The following is a 21211-nucleotide window of genomic DNA, read 5'->3' on the forward strand; positions in this document are numbered from 1 at the left end:
CAATCCCATTCTAGTGTCTTGCGTACTTAGTTTTGTTATATCCTTACTCTTTGTATGTTGAATTTATCAATAAAAAGAAAATGCAGTCCATCCAATGCAAAACCACTAATAGAAACCCACTCTGTGTAGATCCCGCCCATTACGTCTCATTCAACTTTGAAAGCAAAACTTTTTGCTTTATAAGATTTTGAAGACCAAAATTTTAAGCCCTCCTTGTCAAGTAATAAGTCCAATTCCCAGACCTCAAACAAGCAATACCGCTTTATAGTATGCACTGGCCTGGAACAGCTTTTTTAGACTAGGCACAAGACCTAATGACAAGTCTCTCAGTAAAATAGTACTTTACCACCTAGCCTACAGGTATTTTATGACCCCACACATGCTGTGTTGCCCACGTTAAACTTTTAGCTGAAGGCTGTGAGCATTTTATAAGGGATGTCATGGGAAAATGGTGCCTGCACGAATAAATGTGATGGTATACAGACTACGCACAGCCATCGTAGGTAGGTTTGCGCATTGGTATGCACATAAAAGATACCGTAGTTTGTTGTGTCTGTGAGAGTGTGTATGTTCAGTAAAGCTCTGTGCTTTATTCAGCATGATAATCCAGTTCTTATGCTAACATTTTGACCAGCAATGTATCTCTCTTGCCTACCTCGCTGCTTTAATCATCTCTATTTTCAAAATAAAAATGTATGTCCATGGCCTTGAAGTCTTAGTGATTTAGCTAACTAATCCTTGTAAGCTGGTTGACGACAACTGTTGTGTCGTGTGCACTCATTCTCTCTCCTGCGCAAACATTATCTCCTGCATGCCTACTTGTGTGTAGTTGTACTGCATAAAATTAAGCAAACAAATTTGTTTTACAGACACGGCCTAATGTCATGCAGTTCATATAGGCTACAGTGCAGGGAAGAGTCTGGAAATTATGATTTTCCAACTTGGAGTGACACACAGGGGAATTCTCTCGCTCCTTATAGGCTACAGGGCGTATGTCCGTACACCTGAAGGAACCACAAACGCGATTGGGCTTTCTGTTCCTGTTTATGTAAATTTTACATAGCACAATAAGGATACACTGCATGGTAGGCTATAAGCAAAACATATTTTTTTAATTGATTGCTGCATATGAGGGCGTTACGTTTTTAACAGTAATAATGTTTATGTTAGCCATGTGGGACTGTGCAAAGGGTCAACATTATCAGTAATAGTGTGTGTATATGTGCCATTAGTGATATCTGTATACTTAACTGTGGGTGTGCTGTAGGCGAGAGGTTTCTGTCTTTATGTATGTTTTATGCATGTTTTGTGGAATTGCAGGACTGAACTAAGAACAAATGTCCCAACGGGGACAATAAAATAATATACATCAAGTACTGTTCAAACACTCACAAAGGTTCTACTTTCACCTAGTTATCCGAACCCAACCAAGATGAAGAAAAAAAAAAAAAAAACATGTATTACAATTTTACGGAAATGAAGGTGCCCACAAGGCACAATTATAAAGACATAACGACCAAATTCTTACAATTTGCTTTTCCCTGTTGCCTTAGGGCACCTATTCTTTTTGGTCATCACACCCAGTTCCCCTGGTCCAGTCATCCCCAATCTTCTCCCTCTCCCCCCTCAGCTCCTGATCCATGTTTGCGCTGGATGTGGTTCTTGAGGCTGACATTGTGGTTGAAGCACTGCCCACAGTCATGGCACTTGAAGGGTTTCTCCCCTGTGTGGAGGCGCATGTGGGACTTAAGGTGTCCTCGTTGGTTGAAGGACATATCACAGAGCTCACAGCTGAAGGGCTTCAGTCCTGTATGTACCACCTCGTGCCTTTGAAGTTTAAAGAGCTCAGGGAAGCCTTTGTTACAAACTTTGCAGAAGAACCTGCCATGTTTCCAGTGAGTCTTCCTATGAGCACTACGACTGGAGCGATCTGCAAACCGTTTGGGGCACTCGGAGCAGCGGTACTTCAGGCTCTCCCCCTTGTGGGTCTCCTCGTGCTCCCGCTTGTCTTTCTGGAACCTGAACTTCTCGTAGCAGTATTGACAGGGAAGCACATAGTCTTCAGTGTGCAGCTGACTGTGCAGACGGAGGCCTGCCTCATTGATGCAGCGCTTTCCACAAGTCAGACACGAGAACGGCTTCACTTTGTGATCACAGACGTGCGCAGTCTGGCCATCCCGCCTGATGAGGAATTTGCCACAGTCTGGACAAAGCTCACGTTTACCACCATGTAACTGTTCCATATGGGTCTGTAGGCTGTACGGATCATTGAAGTAGACGGCATATTTTGGAGGGTTACGTCTCTCCTCATTTGCTGCACTAGTTTCCTGGTGGCAGCTGTTAGACGACTCGACTTGAGACGCAGTGTTAATGTCCTGATTTCTACTGCTGGTGTCTTCTGGGCTTTCATTTCTGGTGCCTCCGTGGTCACTGCTGCCCACAGAACCCTGTTCTCTAATGCTACAGCTGCTGCCCACAGAACCCTGTTCTCTAATGCTACAGCTGCTGCCTAACTCATTAACTCCATTGCTGGTTGCCTCCTGGATGCCACTGGTGATGGCATGCTGGCTGGCAGAAGAGATGACCTCTTCACTACTAATGCTATTGGAATCTTCAAGACGATCACTGGAAGCAGTTTGTTTGTTACTGCGGTTGGCGTCTGGGCTGCATGCGTGTTCAGCTGCTTGGCTAACATCACAAGAGCTCTCTTGGTCTGCAGCAGTAGGGGCCTCTGGGCTGATGGTGCGTTGGGTTTGTTGGCCGTCTGTGCAGTCCAGCTCCTGGTCACCGCCCCTGTAGCCGCACTTAACGCAGCAGTAGAGCTGCAGGTGTTTCTGCTTGAAGCAGCGGGCACTGGCCTCCTCTCCACAGTCACAGCACCACGCAACCTGGAGAATATGCTCCTCCCCTTCATCAACACCTTCAGAATCCTCATCTGAGGCCTCTAAGACCTCTCTCAAATTCGGAGTCCACTCTTCATCACTGTCCCTTCTTTTCCTCTTTCTTTTTTGTTGTTTTTCTTCCTCTTCCTCCTCTTCATCCTCCTCCTCCTCCTCTTCGTCCTCCGCCACCTCCTCCAAGGTAATCTCCTCCTCCATGCATGTGTCCTTGAACGCCCTCCCCACTGGCTCCTCTGCCATCTACAGGAGACAAAGCATTTGAAATTCATTGACTTTCGTTAAAGGTGCGATTTGTAGGATTGTTACCGAACGTTCTGTAGGCCAAAATCAAAACACTGGTGAACGTTCTCAAGACTACCAGACGCGAGCCTCTTCTGGGTTGCCAGATGTAATGAAGACTTAGATAACGTTAGTTGACCTGCAGCTGCTTTAACGTTTCTCCAACCATGACCCAGCTACACATTACGGAAACAGTGGAAACAAAAAATACCTCTCTAACCAACGTAACATATTTAGCTGAAGTTAGCGATGCAAATGAAGTTAAACATAGGCTACCTGTTGTGGAGAAATATGGCCAGCTCTGCGTCAGACTTGATATTCTTCGTTTCACGAAGACGTCACCATCTCAGGAAGCTCTTCCGATGTCCACTTAATTTGTTTCTTGTTTTAATTTTGTAAATTTGCCTGCCTCTTGTAGGCGTTCATGGCTACAACTGACAGCTGTTGACAGTTGGCCTTTGCTAATTTGGCAACCCAAATAGGAGGACGCGCTAGCCCATTATTAATACGCTATTCTAGAATGAATCGTTCAAAACATAAACGAGAATTCCAAGAGATTCCGCCCCGTAACTCATTTTTTTTCATTGGTTTTACGGGGTTTTACAGGTTAGAGTAATGTTGTCAAATAAGGCATTACTTCAATTCATCGTGTTTCCTTACTCTCTGACAACATATGGTGATCATTTTTGGAATGGTTACAGTTTATTTTCCATTATTTCCTACATACTGGTCCTTTAAGGATGAATCAAAGTGAAATGGAGAGTTAGAGAAGGCTTCTAAAGCTTCCCACCAAAGACAAATCTTTAAGTAGGTAGTTGTAGAAGGCAGTGCAAAAGTAAACAGTATACTTTTTTGCATGAATAGATTGTTATGTGGTGTGATTTATCATATGGCGTGACACCATATTATTTGGTGTGACATCAAGAAAGAATGAAAATAAAAAGGCTTTTTGTGTCTAAATCATACAGATGTCAAAATTGAGGTGAAATGCCTTACTCTGTGTACCTAAGAAAAATACTTAAAAATGTAATGTAATAAATCTGCACAAGTAATGAATGAATGAATGAAGTAATGATAGAAGATTATGATACATTGACTCAAATGAAAATATACACAAATATAATTTGACACACAATGACTTTCATGTCACACCATATGACAATTTTAGTCACTAACACAATAAATGAATGAATACATTTAAATTCCAATACTAAATCTAAAAGACCATACATATTTTTGGGAATGGGGAAGTCAGTACAACAGGACTAAGTGATTTACATGCCTAATATCAGAATTTTCTTTTCAAAAACTTTTTTCCGCCTAAAATGTCAACCACCCATTAGCTCTGAGGTTGGTAACTGGAGAAGGGGGTGGAGGGTTGGGTAGAGTCTGAAAAGTGGAGAATAATTTCCGAGTCTCAGTGACATTCTAGGTCTCATCAAAATACTTTCTTAGCAGAAGTGCCACTGGATGAGAAAGTAGAACCACTCAAAGCTTGAAAGATTGGTTGATGATGTTGACCAGAAAGTCTGGACTGGACTTACCTCTAAAATGTCAGGGTCTGTGAGCTGCTGGTCAGGGGGTGTGTGGTCTGGGGCTGGCTGGTCTGGAGGATGGCTCGCCCAGTTCCTGGTGTTGCCACAGCCCCAGCACTGCTGTACCACGTGGAAGAGGAGTCCCGTGCGTTCCATAGCAACGCTGCAGGCATCACTGCAGCATTTGAGGCACTTCTGGAACAGCTGTAGTAGGCTAGTAACGTTCACGACGACATCTGCCATCAGGCCCTTCCTTCAACAAGAAAAGCAGTGAGTGAGTGATGAAATTGCTGGTTCTGCACACTAGTATGAATTGCTGGTTCTACACACTAGTATGAATGGCTGAGAGCTGATACCCATCTACAGATAGCCCATTGAGACAAACACAACAAATATCGGAATCAAGTTTTAATTAGTAAGGGACTGTTATTTATTTAAGGGGCTACCGGAGGAATTTTGGGAGCGTTAGTCAAAAAAGACGTGACCCTCCCTCACCAGCAAGATTTTTTCTATGACCCTCCAAAGTGATTGAGAAAAAACGTATGAGCCCCCCCCCCCCAAACAATTTATTGATGCCTTCTGTACTGGGTTAATTTGGGAGCTTGCATGCTACCACTCCTTCCTTGAAATGCCTTGAAAAGGCTGTCGTTTGCACAATTTCACAAATAATCACTGGGATAGCCTACCTGTCAACTTTTTCCGGGTTTATCACATATTGTAACTTTTTTCCCCGCGGTCGAGGAGCTGCAGGGCCGTCGCAAGGGGGTGCAAGGCCCTGTGCGAACTTGCCTGGTGCGAGGCCCTTTTCACTTACGTGCATAAAATCATAGCCTACTTTACACGTAGCCTACTGTCGGTGCATTTTAATAGTAGGCTAATAGGCTACACCAGCTTGTCTTTAAGAGGGGAAATTGTATAGCCTATAACATTAGCTGAGTCACATATTTGGCCATAAGCCGTTTAACATAGGGTAGGCTACATCATCAAACCAAATAGTGTAACAAAGGCGAACACTGTGCTGAACGCTATTTGTCAATGAGCAGAAACACACACTACATTCAAACTATTGATAAGATGTGCACTATGGTCTGTAGGCTAACATTGGACAAATAAATGACATTGACTCGCCATATCCTGACTCAGAAAAAAAAAAATCTTGTTTACCTTGCCGCAAACTCAGCAATAAAATCATAGGCAGCTTGCAGGTTAGCGAGCCCACTAGTCTCTCCTGTGACATGGAGGTGCGCAAATAGTTTTTAATAGCCTATTCAACTTCGAAAAGCTTCGTTCACCCGATGCCAGTCACTGATCACAATGTCAAAGATCGGGAAGGTTTGTTCAATCTTTTTAAGTGTTAAATGCAGTAGCCTATCTGTCCGCTTTGGAATTATCTCGAGCCTATTATGAGGTCCAGTCTGTTATGTCCTGGGATTCGGACGTGCCGGGTGGTTATGAGGAGCAATATGAGAGAGAAATTTGATGATCATTGTTTTGGGATGTTAAGCCTCGTAAGCTTTAGGCCAGTGGTCCCCAAACTTTTTCTTCCGAGGGCCAGCTCACTATGCCTGGCTCCAAGAGAGGGCCAGAGACTCGGAGTAGTTCTATATCAGTAACCATAAATAGCTTAGTGCTGTGAACAGCAGTCAACCTTAGTTGAATATTCTATTACATTTAGTCATAGGCTATTGCAATTTAATACCATTGTTAGCTGTGTTTATATTGTCATCATGCCATATTAGTGTAAAATTAAATAATACTGATAAAAAAACGTTTGCATTCCCAAAAGTAGTTTTAAGTTTTATTAAAAAATGTATGAACTCTGAATTCTGTGTCTTTGCATACACAGCTCAAGTTGTGAATATTCTACAAATAATTTAAAGTTCTCAAACTATGAGAATTTTATGAAATGCTGAAGTTGTCTGAAATGACCACCATTCTAACTTTCAGTCACCTGATGAGAACTTTGTGAACTCTTTGTAACATTTGAACGAGTGAATAAAAAATAGAAATAATTATCACAGAAAGTCCCAGAAATATGACTTGAATAGAAGTTAGTTAGTTATTAACAATTAATTGATAATTTTAAAAAATACTTTGAACACTGATGCAGTCAGCATAGGCCTCTTACATTGTTTGCAGGTAGGCCTACATTTCATTCCGTTTTCGATGGCAAACGCAAAACAGCGCCAAAACAACCACCAGTGGACAAAAAGAGTATTACATGTGTACTGTTAAGACTCACCATAGAGAATGAATGGGGGAAATTGCGGAGGTTTTAGTTTGACAATGTTGTACTCCCGTGCGGGCCGGATGATATATACTACGGACATGTTTTGGGGGGCCACCCAAAATGAGGTGGCGGGCCGTAGTTTGGGGACCACTGCTTTAGGCTAATAGGCGTTAATGAAGAATAAACGCTTATGTCATCTTTGGCCAGGTGCAAGGGCTGTTTTCATGAATACAAAAGTTGGGTGACCCTCCCTCCTAGACTAAAAAAAGTTGGGTGACCCTCCCCTCAAAAAAGAATAAAAAGACATGACCCTCCCCTATTTTCCTACGGTGGTCCATTCCATAAATACCGAACGGTCCCTAAGTATGCAGGTATTGCACACACAAAAAATGTCCACCTTAGATTAAAAAGAACAGTTTTTCGACAACAAATTCTCTATCGCAATACATTAACTTTTCAATCAGATATACAATCCAGACACTCTGAAGACTTCTGCACACAGTTTAGAAATCAATACTTTAATTTAATGCAGTGGTTCTCAATGCATGTGGTATTCACAGAAGAAATCCACTAACCCAGCTAGCACGTCGTTATCGAACTGTTCAATACGCAGACGTGAATGACAATACGTCGGTAGGCCTACCTCCAGAGAACCAGTGCATGGGCCCCATCACCTCTGCAACCTATCCGCACTTCCCTGCTGATGTAGGGAGGCACTGATAGGTTGATGCAAATGAGTTCAAGAAAAAAAATCAATCTCAGGACAGTTGACTGCTCCAACAGGTATGGAAAGCTATAGCAACTAGCGAGACAGAGAAACAAAATCAGGCACTGGCGTCTTTCATATCCATTGTGAGGGAACATTTGGATTTCAGTATAAACTGTTGTTGTTTGTTTGTTTAATTTAAGGCCATTTCAGCAACTAAGGCTATTCAGTCCATGGGCCAGATGAGATGTCGGTACCACTCAAGGTGGCAAAGATTGCTTATACTTTTTGAAAAGATACATGTCTGTAATTAACATTTTTGTATGATAACCCTTCTGGAGTCACAGCTAAATTAGTGTTATCAGTAAGTTACCCTCCTCCATTGAAAAAACAATTTTTTGACGCAGGTGCCTATCTTGCTATTGGGCTTTGTTAAAGACATATTTGCACATTTGAGTCTAAGAATTTTATTATGTTTGGTATAATTTTTAAAGAGGACAATCTGGGCTTTCATTCAAGTCCTTGTGAACACTTTGGACAAATACAGCCGACCCTGGAGCTCTTCAAACGTTTAATCACACAAATTTCTCATTCTCAAACACACATTTCTGCCTAAATTATCTTTTTTCTTTTAATCCTGTGGCATCAGGGAGCATCAGAGATACAAAATGCAAACACTGCAGTGCTGGCATGACTCTAAGGACTCAGAAAATGTAATTTACCCATATTATCTCATTCTGAGGTGGTGATTTTCAGCTTTATATCAGGCATGGCGTTTTGTTTTTTTCGAAGAAAGGTACTTTTGCCAACCTCTGAGGTTTCCTTTGCTTTTGGACTCTGACTTTAATTTATACTCAACCATCTTCTGGGCTTAGTGATTTTGTAGTTTATTTTGCTATTGCTGGTCCTGTCAGTACTGTCTGACCACTTCTATTTGATCTACATCTGTTGCTTGAGCTTCAGACACTTACAAATGTATGCTTGTTTGTGTGAGGCCAAAACAAGTGCTTGAACATAATTTCTTGTACATGGCCCCACTCACCCTCTCCATCATAAATTTATGAGAAGCAATAGGTTAACTGATGAATTTTACAATAAAGAATTAGGACAGCAAGGTACAATACATCATTTGTGCCCACAGCGATCGGTATAACGGTATAACGGTATAACGGTATAACGGTATAACGGTATAACGATCACAAGAGCACATCACAAGCACTTTAATTCCACAATGGTACTTTAATTCAACACTGGGACTTGAACTGGATGAAAGGCCTCAATTCCATGTTAATCATTCCTAGCTTCTTCTTTAATGTTTCTTTTAAAACCTTTTAACTATTTGACAATCATAGTCACTTTCATGTAATGTCGATGTCAATGATAATAGTTGTATTATCATTATCTTTCTTTTGTTTCTGTGTTTACTGGTTTGTCTGTGCTATGTTTCTGTCTATGTTTTCAGAGATTATGTTGTGAAAAGAAGTGCAATGACCACATGAATTTCCACTTGTGGGATAATAAAGTTCACCTTGACCTTGAAATTCAAAATAAATTGACTGACTCCCCATCTCTTTCCACTGAAGCGATTAAATGTACCCTATTGCAGTAATAGAAACAAACCAAGCCTAGTCAGTCATACTGACATTTTTAGTCTATGGGCAAAATATATACAGCAGTATCAGTTTAAACTTGACTTTCTATATTAAAATACTGAAACTGTACTGTTACTGTGGCCGAAAAAATGTGATACATACCGAACCGTGGTCACAGTGTACTTTTGCATCCCTAGGACGTAGGAAGAGCTTCTTTTTGGATCTGCAGGGTCAGAAATAATACTGCAACTTTAGAATAATGTGTACTTATAACTTCTTATCAACTAATATATTTCCACTGGTATAATGTTATATGTGAACCATGTTGAAAGAAATTTAGCAAGACAAGCTTTATCTCAGGATTATAAATCTGTTGGAGACACAAACTATAAAAAATATTTTGCCTTACCTCCTGATTCTTTCAAAGTTTTTGGAGGGTGCAACAGGAAGTCCATATCGTCGCCAAGGGAGATGTGTGTGACTGCAGGAGTCTGAGTGGCTGGAACAGAAACAGTGTTGGGAAAACTACCTGGAAAATGTAGAGAGCTAAGCTACCAGTTACTCTGCTATGAATGAAGCTTCACCCAGTCAAATGTAGTCCAAATCATCCAAATACCACAACACCTTGCGAATTATCCTCCTGAATCGAGCAAATAAAGGTTTTACCTAAAGCCAAATTATATCCGAGGCTACAGGTACAGTATTTCACTCGTGCAATGACAATAAAGTCGACGAACCTCATATATGAACAAAACATGAATAAAATCTTCAGCATCTTCATCATATATTCTATATAAATAAATTAACTGACTTCCCATCCCATGTGTTTGTAGAAGAAAAAAATCACAAAAACACCATGTCATGACCTCTCTTCCTGATAGCTGATGGGAATGTTGGGAATGTTGTTGTTGTAGTAGCTTAAAGATGAGATGTTTGCAACTACATGATCTTTTATCAATCCAGTTGCAGTAGGCCTAATTCCCAACCACAATTGATGAACTGTGATGAAGTGCCCTACTTGTGATTGTTTTTAGAGGTTTTATACTGATGCTACAGGCTTTGCGGCTGGTGCTACACATCAATTCACTTTGTAGCACCGGTGCTACGTGCAAAAAAGGTTAAAGAAGCCCTATGCAACAATTTTGGTCCCGTCCCGAACAAATCCGGATGTGACTCAGCAGAAGTATCCAATCGCGTCTAGAAAATGTAGTCAGATTGTAGTTTCTAAGAAGACTGCAAAACGGACTCCAACTTGGCTTTGTTGCTGTTGAAATTGTAAGTAGCCTACCCTTGGGTGAACTTCGTTTTTGTAATGTGGTTTGATAGTCTCTTGAACAATGTTTGATCGACCGTTTTATTGTGAGCCCTGTATGTGTTTAGCTTGGTTTCTTGATGGCTAGCTCGCTAGCTAGTGGGGGTTTAGCGTAGCAGTCACTTGCTACCGAAGCTGCAGGGGGAGCTATGTCGTGAAAAATGTGAGTCCAAATCAGACGAAAACCCAGAAACAGCGAAGGAATAACCAGACCTGCATAGGGCTTCTTTAACATACTGAGATGTCTGAGATGAGCAAACAGACATTAAGACAGGCTGCACTTCAAGCATGTACTTTTCCTGTTTTGTACTTCAAAAATGCATTCTACTCTATTGAATGTGTAGTGCTTCCACCAGAGAAACACACTGGAGTATCAAGTCATTCCTTATTGTCTTGGTGACCCCATACCTTTGCTGCGTACATGGAGAAGAGTGCCTTTGGACAACTGAGTTCCAACTGATCTCTGTTTAATATCACACTGGCAGTCCACATTCCGTGTCCGTGGTGAATACCCCTGCACCTAGTGTTGGAAACAAGACTTCATGAGACTTCATGTAAGACAAGACTCTTGCCATTGCTAGAGTTTGTATGAAAGCATTGCACATAAACCATTCGCTGACAGAGTCTTGTCCCCTACCCATTCCCATACCTTGCTCCTATCATCCATAAAGAGTGATGGCAGAGCATCAGCCTTAAGCGTTAAGCTGGCAGCCACACCGGACTGTTTCTGCTGCCAGTTCGTGAAGCAGTCAGGAGTGAAGTGGACGCAGCACACTGTGCTCGAAGAATTCACTGGATGCTTCAGTCTGCCGTCAAGGAGAACCATCCACTGCTGCAGAGTTGATGGGTCTTTAGGGAAACTCAGGAGTTCTTCAGTTCTGTTGCAACCTTGGATGATACATATTTCTGACACCTTGGAGTCTGTATCCTGTAAGATGAAGGCACCGCACATTTTACACAAGGGTCATTCAAGATTTAAGAGATATACTGTATTTGTCACTTGCACAAACAGAAACAAAAAGCAGTGAAATGAGGGACCGTGACAGCAACTCCCCCCTGTGCAAAGGGAAATAAACAGTAGAAAAAGTAGAAAAAGAGCAAGAAATAATGCATTCATGGCCCGTATGTAATGTCTGAAATCTCACTAAATATGGCGACAAAGTTGCTATGTTGGCAACACTGAACCCCATTCATTCGCATAGGGATTTTTTCTTAGGAACCGGACAGGCAAAAATGTTAATTGAACGCATACAAAATTATGGTATAGTGTCTACCATGTAGTTACATAATTTTTTCTTACGGCTGGTGGAGAGGTGGGCAACCTCCGTAATGACACAACTCCAGGTTTCAATACCAACCTTGATGCAAACCCCCTGCTGTACTCCCCAAAGTTGACGAAGTCATTGTCTTCGAAATGCGCCTAACACAACACTATTTTGGTACCAAAGTACTGTTCCGGTATTTCTCCAAAAATAAATTGTAGCCATTTTCCCCTCAACTCCTCCTTCTTTGGCAGGAGATGCAATGTAGATGCTTTGTTTAGACATACCACACAGGTTCGCTGTCGTTCTGCCATTGCATTCAAAATTCTGTAACTAAGCAGCAACTGTATATTAGCACTAGCTCAATCTAGATTCTGTCAGAATTTCTGTGGGTGGTTAGGAACCAACCAAGTGGGCTGGACCATGAATAATAATTAGGCAGTTCTACGTAGCAATGACCCGTATCCAGATTGGCTCAACTTTTCTGTCTTTTCCTTTCATTGGCTATTGCATACTGCAGACAAACTGCATGGCTTTCAAACTTACTTCAGGTCACAAACTAATTTTGACCTATGTTATTCCTGTGTTATTTAAAAAACAACGGGAAAAATTGGATTTTAGTGGCATGGGATCTTTAAGGCAGAAGATGACAAGTCCAAAAGGACTGCTGACAATTATGCTGGATTATTATGGCCTCAGTTGGGATTGTAAAAGTCGGCTCCACCGAGTTTACGTATGTCTCATAGCTCATGGCTCATGGACATCGGCACCCCCATCGAAAAACTGTTGGTAGCATCGGCTAACTAGCGCCAGATTTCTGAGTGCAGGGGACAAGCCGAGGTGAGCTATGCGACATACGTTCACACTCGGTATCATGTTTCAACACACTTTAGGTCATTATCACACCGGAATTCTCCTTTAATCACAATGCAAGTACCGGTAGATCGCTCCATTGACTTGAATGGGATATCCCAAAGTTAATATAATAGCTGCATAATAAGCGGGATAATGTATAGAACGCTGGTCATCATTGGGAAAATAAGTCCCTTCAGGGCGAAGCAAGTAGCCTGACGTAGCCATACTCAATTCTAGTCAGAATATGAGTCTGATACTGCTCCGTTGGGACGTAATTATGGGGCGTGTTTCAACCGATACAGAGGGGGAATGCCTCCGCACCCAATTGGAGACCTAACCAATCAGAGCAACGAAATAACTTACCGCGAGATGTAGGAAGAACAAACAAACCATCCTTCTTCTCCACAAATGCCTTAACATTGTTTTCTGGTCTTTTGTAAAAGTTATTGTGCCGTCAATATCTCCTGCAACACTCATTAGCAAATTCTAAAAGATAGAAGTAGGGTAGGCTATTAGGAAAAAACTGATAGCCTATATCCCCTCCGTTTTTAAAAATAATTCTGTTGAACACTGATATGCTACAAGCATTTTATAAACAGCTGGGAAAGTCTGTCGCAAATCCCTCGAACAGGTGGTCAATCAGAGATTTCAAACGAACGAGGGAACAACATGTCACAATGTCACAATGTTTTCCCTTGATGAAAGTGAAACCATGAGTTTTCCCACATCTCAACTTTGGCCAAAGTTTTTAGAAATAATCGTTTTCAACGATAAAACCTCATTGAAATATATGCATTTTCCATATGGGGTCTTAGAAGCCATCTGTCTCCTAGCCACAGCGTTTTTTGTTGCAAACATAATAGGCGTGTTAGAGCTCCATTGTGTTCAACCCAGCATGCATCACATCAAGTCAGATCTGCATGAAGACAAACACGTCTATTCAACCTAAGCGTGCTCAGATGACGTGATGGACGAGGCGCTGTTACTCACCTGTCCATCATCGTAAAGCCCGATTTGATTGGTCCGCCAGATTTTGGGCGTGCATAGTTGCTCCAAAGATTGTTAAGGCGGAACAAGATATTTCATCAGGAGCCACTTCCGGGAACCCGGATCGCACGAGGGGGGGTCAAAATCCCCCTTTATGCAGAGCAGAGGCAGCGACTGCTCCATTGAAGTCTATGGGCATAGCTCAGAATTTCACCAGATATAGGTCTTGGTTCTATAGAGTTAGGAATGTGAATTTCGGGCACATTTTCGTGATCCTCAAACCCTTCTGAACATTTCAGGTACATTTTTAGCATTTTTGAGCAATCCAGTCTGGAGAAAATCAACCTTATATCAGGTGTGCGCCGGTTATTTATGCCGCTGCTGTTGGCCGGTTGCAACTTACGCTCGTCAATACGTCATCGACACGCCTCTTTATGCAGACAGGATTCGATCCCCATTTCGCGCCCATAGACATGAACTACGACGAAGTATCTTGCTCCGCCTTAACAATCTTTGGTTGCTCCACAACGGAGCAATGACAGACCGAACTTCCCGACCTCAAATGTTGTGGGTGGGACTAAGTTCGGCTGGCGCCCAGGCTACGAAGCAAGACCCCTCTACACCGGGGTTCGGTTCGCCCTGTCGGGACTGACCAGCGTTCTATACATTATCCCTTATATAAGTGTTAGTGACGAAATCATACTCACAGCTTGCGGTTGTGATGGCAATATGGTCGGAACAGCCCCTCTCTTCAGAAGCAGCAACTTAGCATATCCTGCTTGAAATTGTCCAAGGTTTTCAAAACTCTGTGGGGTAAAATGTCTCGAGCAAATGTACAATTGATTGTCGAACCTCACAGGGATCTTCTTATATGCAAACATCAACCATGCTCGTCGAGTGTTTGGTTCCCTGGGAAGACTATGGAGAATGTCAGCATTCACTGCGCAGCCTGGAACACAGCACCTACGACCGTGGCTCATTTTAAATTTCCCTGAGAAACGTCCAAACTTTCTTGTAGAAGTTAACTGAGCTGCAACACTAGTCTGACTCTGAGATCTTCTTCTGTGAGTTTTTCTGGCAATTTGCATACGGAGGACACAGCACCATCTGCTGGACCGAGGTGTTATCTCAGTGGGATATTATTATTAACTGTAAGGGCCATGGAGGTATTATATATAACTGGAGAGAGTGACTAAATCCCGCCCTCCATACAAATAAATGGTGGAGGCTAGGCTAGTAAATCCGGCCAATTCATAGTCAACGCCATCTTGAACACTGGGGTTCGGATCCAGCGCCAGTCGGCTCTGACCATGCGCCAAGTTACAAAGCTGGAAATGACGCATGGACCAACGTCGATTTTTATTGGATATTCTGTAAGAGTCGTCCTCCAGTAAGAGGGTGGCGATAATGCACATAAAGTCCTTGCCTCACAACAAGAAGAAGAAAAAGTTGCTGGAAAAAGTTGGAACGCGCATGGAGTCCAAGTGGAGTCGCCCTGAAGCGCAACTTAATTTCATTGGATAACACAGCGGCTCTAACTAAGAGCGGTCTGCCTGCTGTCCTGCTGTAAATATGCATTCGAACATTACGTGAAATATCCGTAGTCGAACTATAAATAAACTATTCGGTTTTTAGTGCCAAATGTAGCGCATTTTTACAGCCTATGATTAGTTTGTTTTTTATTTTATTGTTTGCCATCTCATAGCGGGTGCTCTAAACATATTCTAGCGTTGGCCCATGACCAAATCAAGCCAATAATAGTAGCCAGTAGCTACAATAATGACTGGAGCCAGAGCCCTCAATAGCCACCCTGTTTTGAATATATTATTGAAGATATTCAATATTATTGAAGATAGTATTGAAGATAACGCACAGAACGGTCAGCCTGAGCGGACAATTACGTCCCCAACTCGTCTAAAATGTGGTGTCTTTACTTTGAGTTGTACACCGCAGATGGTAAAGTAACGGTTAAAGAGAATGTTGTCTGCGGACAGCAAAAAACAGTTTACTTACGCATCCACGACATCCAATCTTCGCGCTCACCTGTGGAGTTACCATCCAAATGAGGCAGCGGTGTCAGAGGCACAGTAGACGGCCAGAGCATCGCCTGGCGTCCAACATCGTATGATTGCATACTTTCCGTAAATCCTAAATTATGTCCAGGGTCTGCTTAGGCTGCAAAGCACAGGTATTTATTTGAGGTAGGCTTATTCGAGGCAGACCTTTATTTCTTACATTGTATGTTATTGTGAGACATGCGTTTTGTTTGGAGCGGCATACCAGGCTATCAAACGCAGACGATTTTTGGTTTTGGTATGGGATTTAATTTACTTTTTGACTTCTATTATATAGTTAAATGTTGTGACTGATGGGCATTTAAATCTAGAGGGTATTTGATGATTACTGTAAAGTTTCGTGTAGTTGAAAAAGTGTTGGGATTTCCAGCTGTTTATTGCGAGACAAGGCCTTTCCTTCATTCATTGAATGTGCGCTGTGCTCTAATGGAAACCTTATTGCATAGCTAAGTAGCCTAAATTGAGTTTTTTTTAATTATGCATGGTTCACTTTTTATTAAATTCGTAGGCTGGAATGCCTCGCGGCAATAATTGTGTTTAAATATAGTAGCCTAGTGCTTCAGCCTCTGGCAAGCTCCAAAGGGGGCGGCTATACAGTAGGTTCAGAGCAACGTGTTGGAGACCCATGGTGTAACGAGACAAGGTCTTTATGCTGCTGTTGTGTAATTTATTGTTTTTAATCATGTTTAGGCTATGTTTGTTCGGGACAAACAACAACGAAACAAGATCAATACAATTTTCTTTATTTGTTTATTTGTCATATGATGGATAAACAACCATAATATGCACGTCTTCTCATAGGATCCTCAAGAAATACGCACTGAATAACGTTTGGCTGTAGCCGCCGGATAGGTACCCGCCCACCAACATGTACGCGCATGAGAGCTCGTGCCCAACACGGATTTTCGTGCATGGAGCTGGTTCCACACATAGACATAATATACATAGACGCCGCATTGGCTGCTGGAAACAAGAAATGCGGCCGCCATCTTGGACCTGTCATACTCCTCATTGCGTTGCAGCAGAAAACACAAGATGACAGCACTGTGCAGCATATTCCTGCTCAAATCGGCGGACCATACTCGGGGGGATTTACTTTTCACAAGTAAGATTTAACATTACCGTACTATTGGTTGTATTTTGTATTTTCGAACAATGTGGCCTGTATCATAGCTACATGTATGACCTTTGCAGCAAAAAAAAACCGCGTGAAAATCTGTTCGGTATTCAGTGAGATATGATTAATTAAGTGTGCTGACAGCTCATTGCACCGGCCAAACAGATTACACTGAGTGGAGTGGATGACCGGTCCAAGATGGCGGCTCCAAATCTCGTCAGCGCTAGTAGGGAGCAGCGGTCGATGCGGCGTCTATGTATATTATGTCTATGGTTCCACATGCTCCATGCAGCGACATATTTGAAAATAGGCCTGTCAAACTCGATTCCTTTTAAGGATCCGGGTTATTCTGAGTCACTCACTAAACTGATCCGGGTTGAACGAGTCACTTGAGTCACTTGAGTCAGTATTGCTAAATCGCAAAGAAATTCAGTCCTACGTTCAAGCAGTGCAGTGGGGTGCTTCATTTCGTTAAGTGCCTTCTCATGTTGGATGTGGATCCTCCATGATTTGAAACCAGGTTTTTGCAGTACTTGCATTTAGCCTTTAGAGTTTTGCTCTCCTGGTCAAAATGCATCCACACATTGTTCATCTTTTTGGTGCTCATGTTCAGAAACTTTGATCTTATTGACACAGAGGGTAGCCTATATTATAATAATTAATTATTTGTTGTTGTTTTGTTAACAATAGAAAAGTTTGCCTAGGTCTAATGCTACTCTGCTACAATGTTTATTACCACTACTATATACTAATAGTAGGCTACTAGGAATCTATTCTAATAAGTATTATAGGCTGCTAATACTAGGCAACTAATATTATTATTAATCATAGCTATACTGTTAGGTAGCCTAATATAATATAATATAAAATAGCCTAATATAATAGCATCAAAACCTCCACCCACTCACGGGAAAGAAAGCAGTTTGAGCCAGACTGTTTATTTATTGTCTTAACCTAGCCTAAGCAATTGACTTTCAATGTAGACATAGAAACGTAGAAATGCCCTGCAGTGAATAAATTATTATTATTGTTATTATTATTATTATTATTATTATTACTACTACTACTACTACTACTACTACTATTCTCATTAGGCCTATTATTATGACACGAGTAGAAACTAGGCTACTCGCTCGTCTACAGATCCACTCATGACAATGTAGCCGGCTGATTCGACTGACTCGCACTCATAACAACATAACGTAACCGGTCCGCCCAGCTGATCCAAATGACCCAGGTAGGCTAGCCTACTCAAGCAACTCCATACAGAGCTTGCAATGTTTCGGACTGTCTTCGCGGCCTAATTGCATTTTAAAGTAGGCTATGCGTGCAGAATATATGTTATTTCAGAAGTGAAAGCATGCCTTTTGTTGTGGATTTTCTTTTAACCTTGACGAGGAGTTACTCACTCCTCTAAAGATCCACTCATGACAACATAGCCGGCTGATTCGGCTGACTAGCACTCATAACAACGTAACCGGCCCGCCTGGCTGATCAGACTGACCCAGGTAGGCTAGCCTACTCTTCATACAGAGCTTGCAGTGTTTCGGACTGTCTTCGCGACCTAATTGTATTTTAAAGTAGGCTATGCGTGCAGAACATATGTTATTTCAGAAGTGAAAGCATGGCTTTTGTTGTGGATTTGCTTTTCACCTTGACGAGGAGTTACTCGCTCCTCTAAAGATCCACTCATGACAACGTAGCCGGCTGATTCGGCTGACTCGCACTCATAACAACATAACGTAACCGGCCCGCCCGGCTGATCCAACTGACTCCGGTAGGCTAGCCTACTCAAGCAACTCCATACAGAGCTTGCAATGTTTCGGACCGTCTTTGCGACCTAATTGCATTTTATAGTAGGCTATGCGTGCAGAACATATGTTATTTCAGAAGTGAAAGCATGGCTTTTGTTGTGGATTTGTTTTTCACCTTGACGAGGAGTTACTCGCTGCTCTAAAGATCCACTCATGACAAGTAGCCGGCTGATTCGGCTGACTCGCACTCATAACAACGTAACCGGCCCGCCCAGCTGATTCGACCGACCCGGGTAGATACTCAAGCAGCTCCATGAGCGTGCAGTTCAGACTGTCTGCACGACCTAATTGCATTTTAATATGCTACATCTATACACCAAATCAAATTATGTCTAGGCTACATGCAGAACATTGAATGTTATTTCAGAAGTGAAAGAATGGCTTTTGTTGTGGAATTGCTTTTCACCTCGAGGAGGAGCTACTCGCTCTCGCAGATCCACTCATGACAACGTAGCCGGCTGATTCAACTGACTCGTACTCAACGTAGCCTAACCGGCCGGCCGATCCGACTAACCCGGATTGCTACTCAGCCGCTCCAATCTGAGTCCCATGGTCTGCGAGTCTGCAATGTTTCCGGCTCTGCGGGAAGTTAACCAGTTATCTCGGACTGCCTGCTCACTCAGTCGCTTGAGTTGATTTGTGGAGTTGTGGTTGCCTACGAAATTGTCACATTTTTGGCAGCTACGATGGCTAGGGCTAGGAGGCTAGCTAATGTTGCAAGAGGTTTGTGTGTGGCGCTGTTTATCGTTTTAGATTGAATTGTAGTAGGACTCAACTGATCCGAGTTAATGATACTAGAGACTCGCGACTCATGGGTTAATTTAAAGACACGGGTGAAAGATCCGAGTGAGTCACGACTCAAATACCTTTATTTGAAAATGGCGTATGCTAACATGCCGAAGCTAATCTGCACGCTCTTGACCCCCTGGTAAGGGCCAATCTCAATTCTCTATTTTACCCCTTCCCCCTTCCCCTTATAGGCTAGTGACAATGGCCCCAATTTTTTTAGATACCCCTGTCACTCCCATAGACGGTCACTCCCCGAGTACTGTCCCCGATGTGAGTCGCACATGCGTCACTTTGCTACTTTGCGACTACCAGTGCTGTTAGCCACAGAATAATGACATTAGCCTACACAGCAGTAATGTATTATTTAGCGTAAGGCATCACATTTTCACGGCATGATCTCTAATGTCAGTTCTAGATTAGAGGCTGAAGTAGCCTGCTAGCGAGAGACTTCTGTAATATCAATAAAAATTGACCTATAACGAAGTTTGTTCACTGCTGGCAAGTAAGTAAGCAATCAAGCACAACAAAGGCTGTCACTTGAATGGCGTTTGCTAACGTTAGCAATCAAACAATCTTAGATAGCTAAAACGTTTTTGAAACAGAAAAGTTAATAGGCTTGTTCGACTTCGGCTGAGTCTGACTTGGTCTGGCTTTCTACGTAAACGTGATCTTCAGAGGCTAGCCGGGAGGAGCTACAACAGAGGGCAGCTCATCCCGGACAGGCAGGCTACAGTCTGCCTAACGTGACTCGCGGGAGATATCGCGGAATTTTGTTTGCAATAAACACAGCAGAACTTTCATTCCTACTCATTAAAATGAGCATGATGACTGACGAAATAAATTCTTATGATGTAGTTTAGATAAACCACTGTTGTCATACAGTTAACAGGCCTGCATTGTAGCACATAAATTCAATATCAAGTGTTTCCCCTATATGTGTGTCTATCTATTTAGCCAACAGCAGAAAATAACAGAATATCCAAACGTTTTCAGTAGGCTAGCCTACCATTGTTGCAGAAATCACATATAAGAAGGTATCCCTTCGATTTCTGTTTATTTTCGCATATTCCAACATAAGGAAGCAGCATGAGCCTCCCGTCATAATCGTCATGAGGACATTCCTCCCAAATGGCCCTATCACGTCTTTGAACTGACGTCATGAGGGCGTGTTTCAGCTCGTGCAGCTCGTGGAAGGCAACTGCAAGATCTGTCTGCAGGCTAAGACTCCCGCGATATTTTAAGGCCATGTGACATGGTGTCACGGTGGTAAGTCCCTCCCCGGCTGACAGAAGTCGGACAGAATTTCTAACCAGCAAGTATTGCGTCCATCCGAGTATGCATTGTGTTCAATGTGTGGACTTGCATCACATCAAGTCAGATCTGCACAGATCTGCCGCAAGTCGAACTCGCCTAATTATTTTATGGATTTCAGTCGGATCCCTTGGCGTTATGCCGTAAAACCTATCAATCTGAGCATGCGTGACTCACATCGGGTAGCAACTCACATCGGGGAGTGACACCCCTAATAGCCTGTCCGTATATTCACCCCTTGCAGACACGTGACTTAAGTCACGTGACGGCTCCCTGCTGGACGGCAAAAAGATGGGAGAAGGACGGCAAATTACATTATGTCATAAAGATTATGATGAACTGAACACCATTACTATAACATCTTTGTAGTTCAATGTATTGCTGTTTGGGGTCTGATAGTCAAAGAAGATGCCAGTGGTGTTGTTAGATGAAATGGGTCATGATCGC

The 21211-nt window shown here is 42.4% G+C and overlaps 1 protein-coding gene across 1 annotated transcript; it reads right to left on the reverse strand.

The window, feature by feature from the left end:
• Positions 1 to 1091: 1091 nt before the first annotated feature.
• Positions 1092 to 14779, reverse strand: LOC121682416 (zinc finger protein 554-like). The gene is made up of 7 exons (XM_042062588.1): positions 14366 to 14779; positions 11204 to 11482; positions 10963 to 11074; positions 9652 to 9741; positions 9405 to 9465; positions 4724 to 4967; positions 1092 to 3140 (listed from the first exon to the last, which is right to left on the reverse strand). The coding sequence occupies exons 1-7, from the start codon at positions 14744 to 14746 to the stop codon at positions 1599 to 1601; spliced, it is 2709 nt and encodes a 902-aa protein (XP_041918522.1). The 5' UTR covers positions 14747 to 14779; the 3' UTR covers positions 1092 to 1598.
• Between the last annotated feature and the right edge of the window lie 6432 nt (positions 14780 to 21211).

Source organism: Alosa sapidissima, chromosome 1, assembly GCF_018492685.1.
Source record: "Alosa sapidissima isolate fAloSap1 chromosome 1, fAloSap1.pri, whole genome shotgun sequence".
NCBI classification, from domain to species: Eukaryota; Metazoa; Chordata; class Actinopteri; order Clupeiformes; family Clupeidae; genus Alosa; species Alosa sapidissima.

Bases quoted from the DNA above. Each gene is read 5' to 3' on its own strand.
- LOC121682416 (XM_042062588.1), bottom strand. From the start codon at position 14,746: ATGCAAATTGCCAGAAAAACTCACAGAAGAAGATCTCAGAGTCAGACT. The intron at 11,483-14,365 runs GTGAGTATGATT...TTCATCTTACAG, and splicing joins TGCCATCACAACCGCAAGCT to GATACAGACTCCAAGGTGTC. The intron at 11,075-11,203 runs GTATGGGAATGG...TTCCAACACTAG, and splicing joins TTATGGATGATAGGAGCAAG to GTGCAGGGGTATTCACCACG.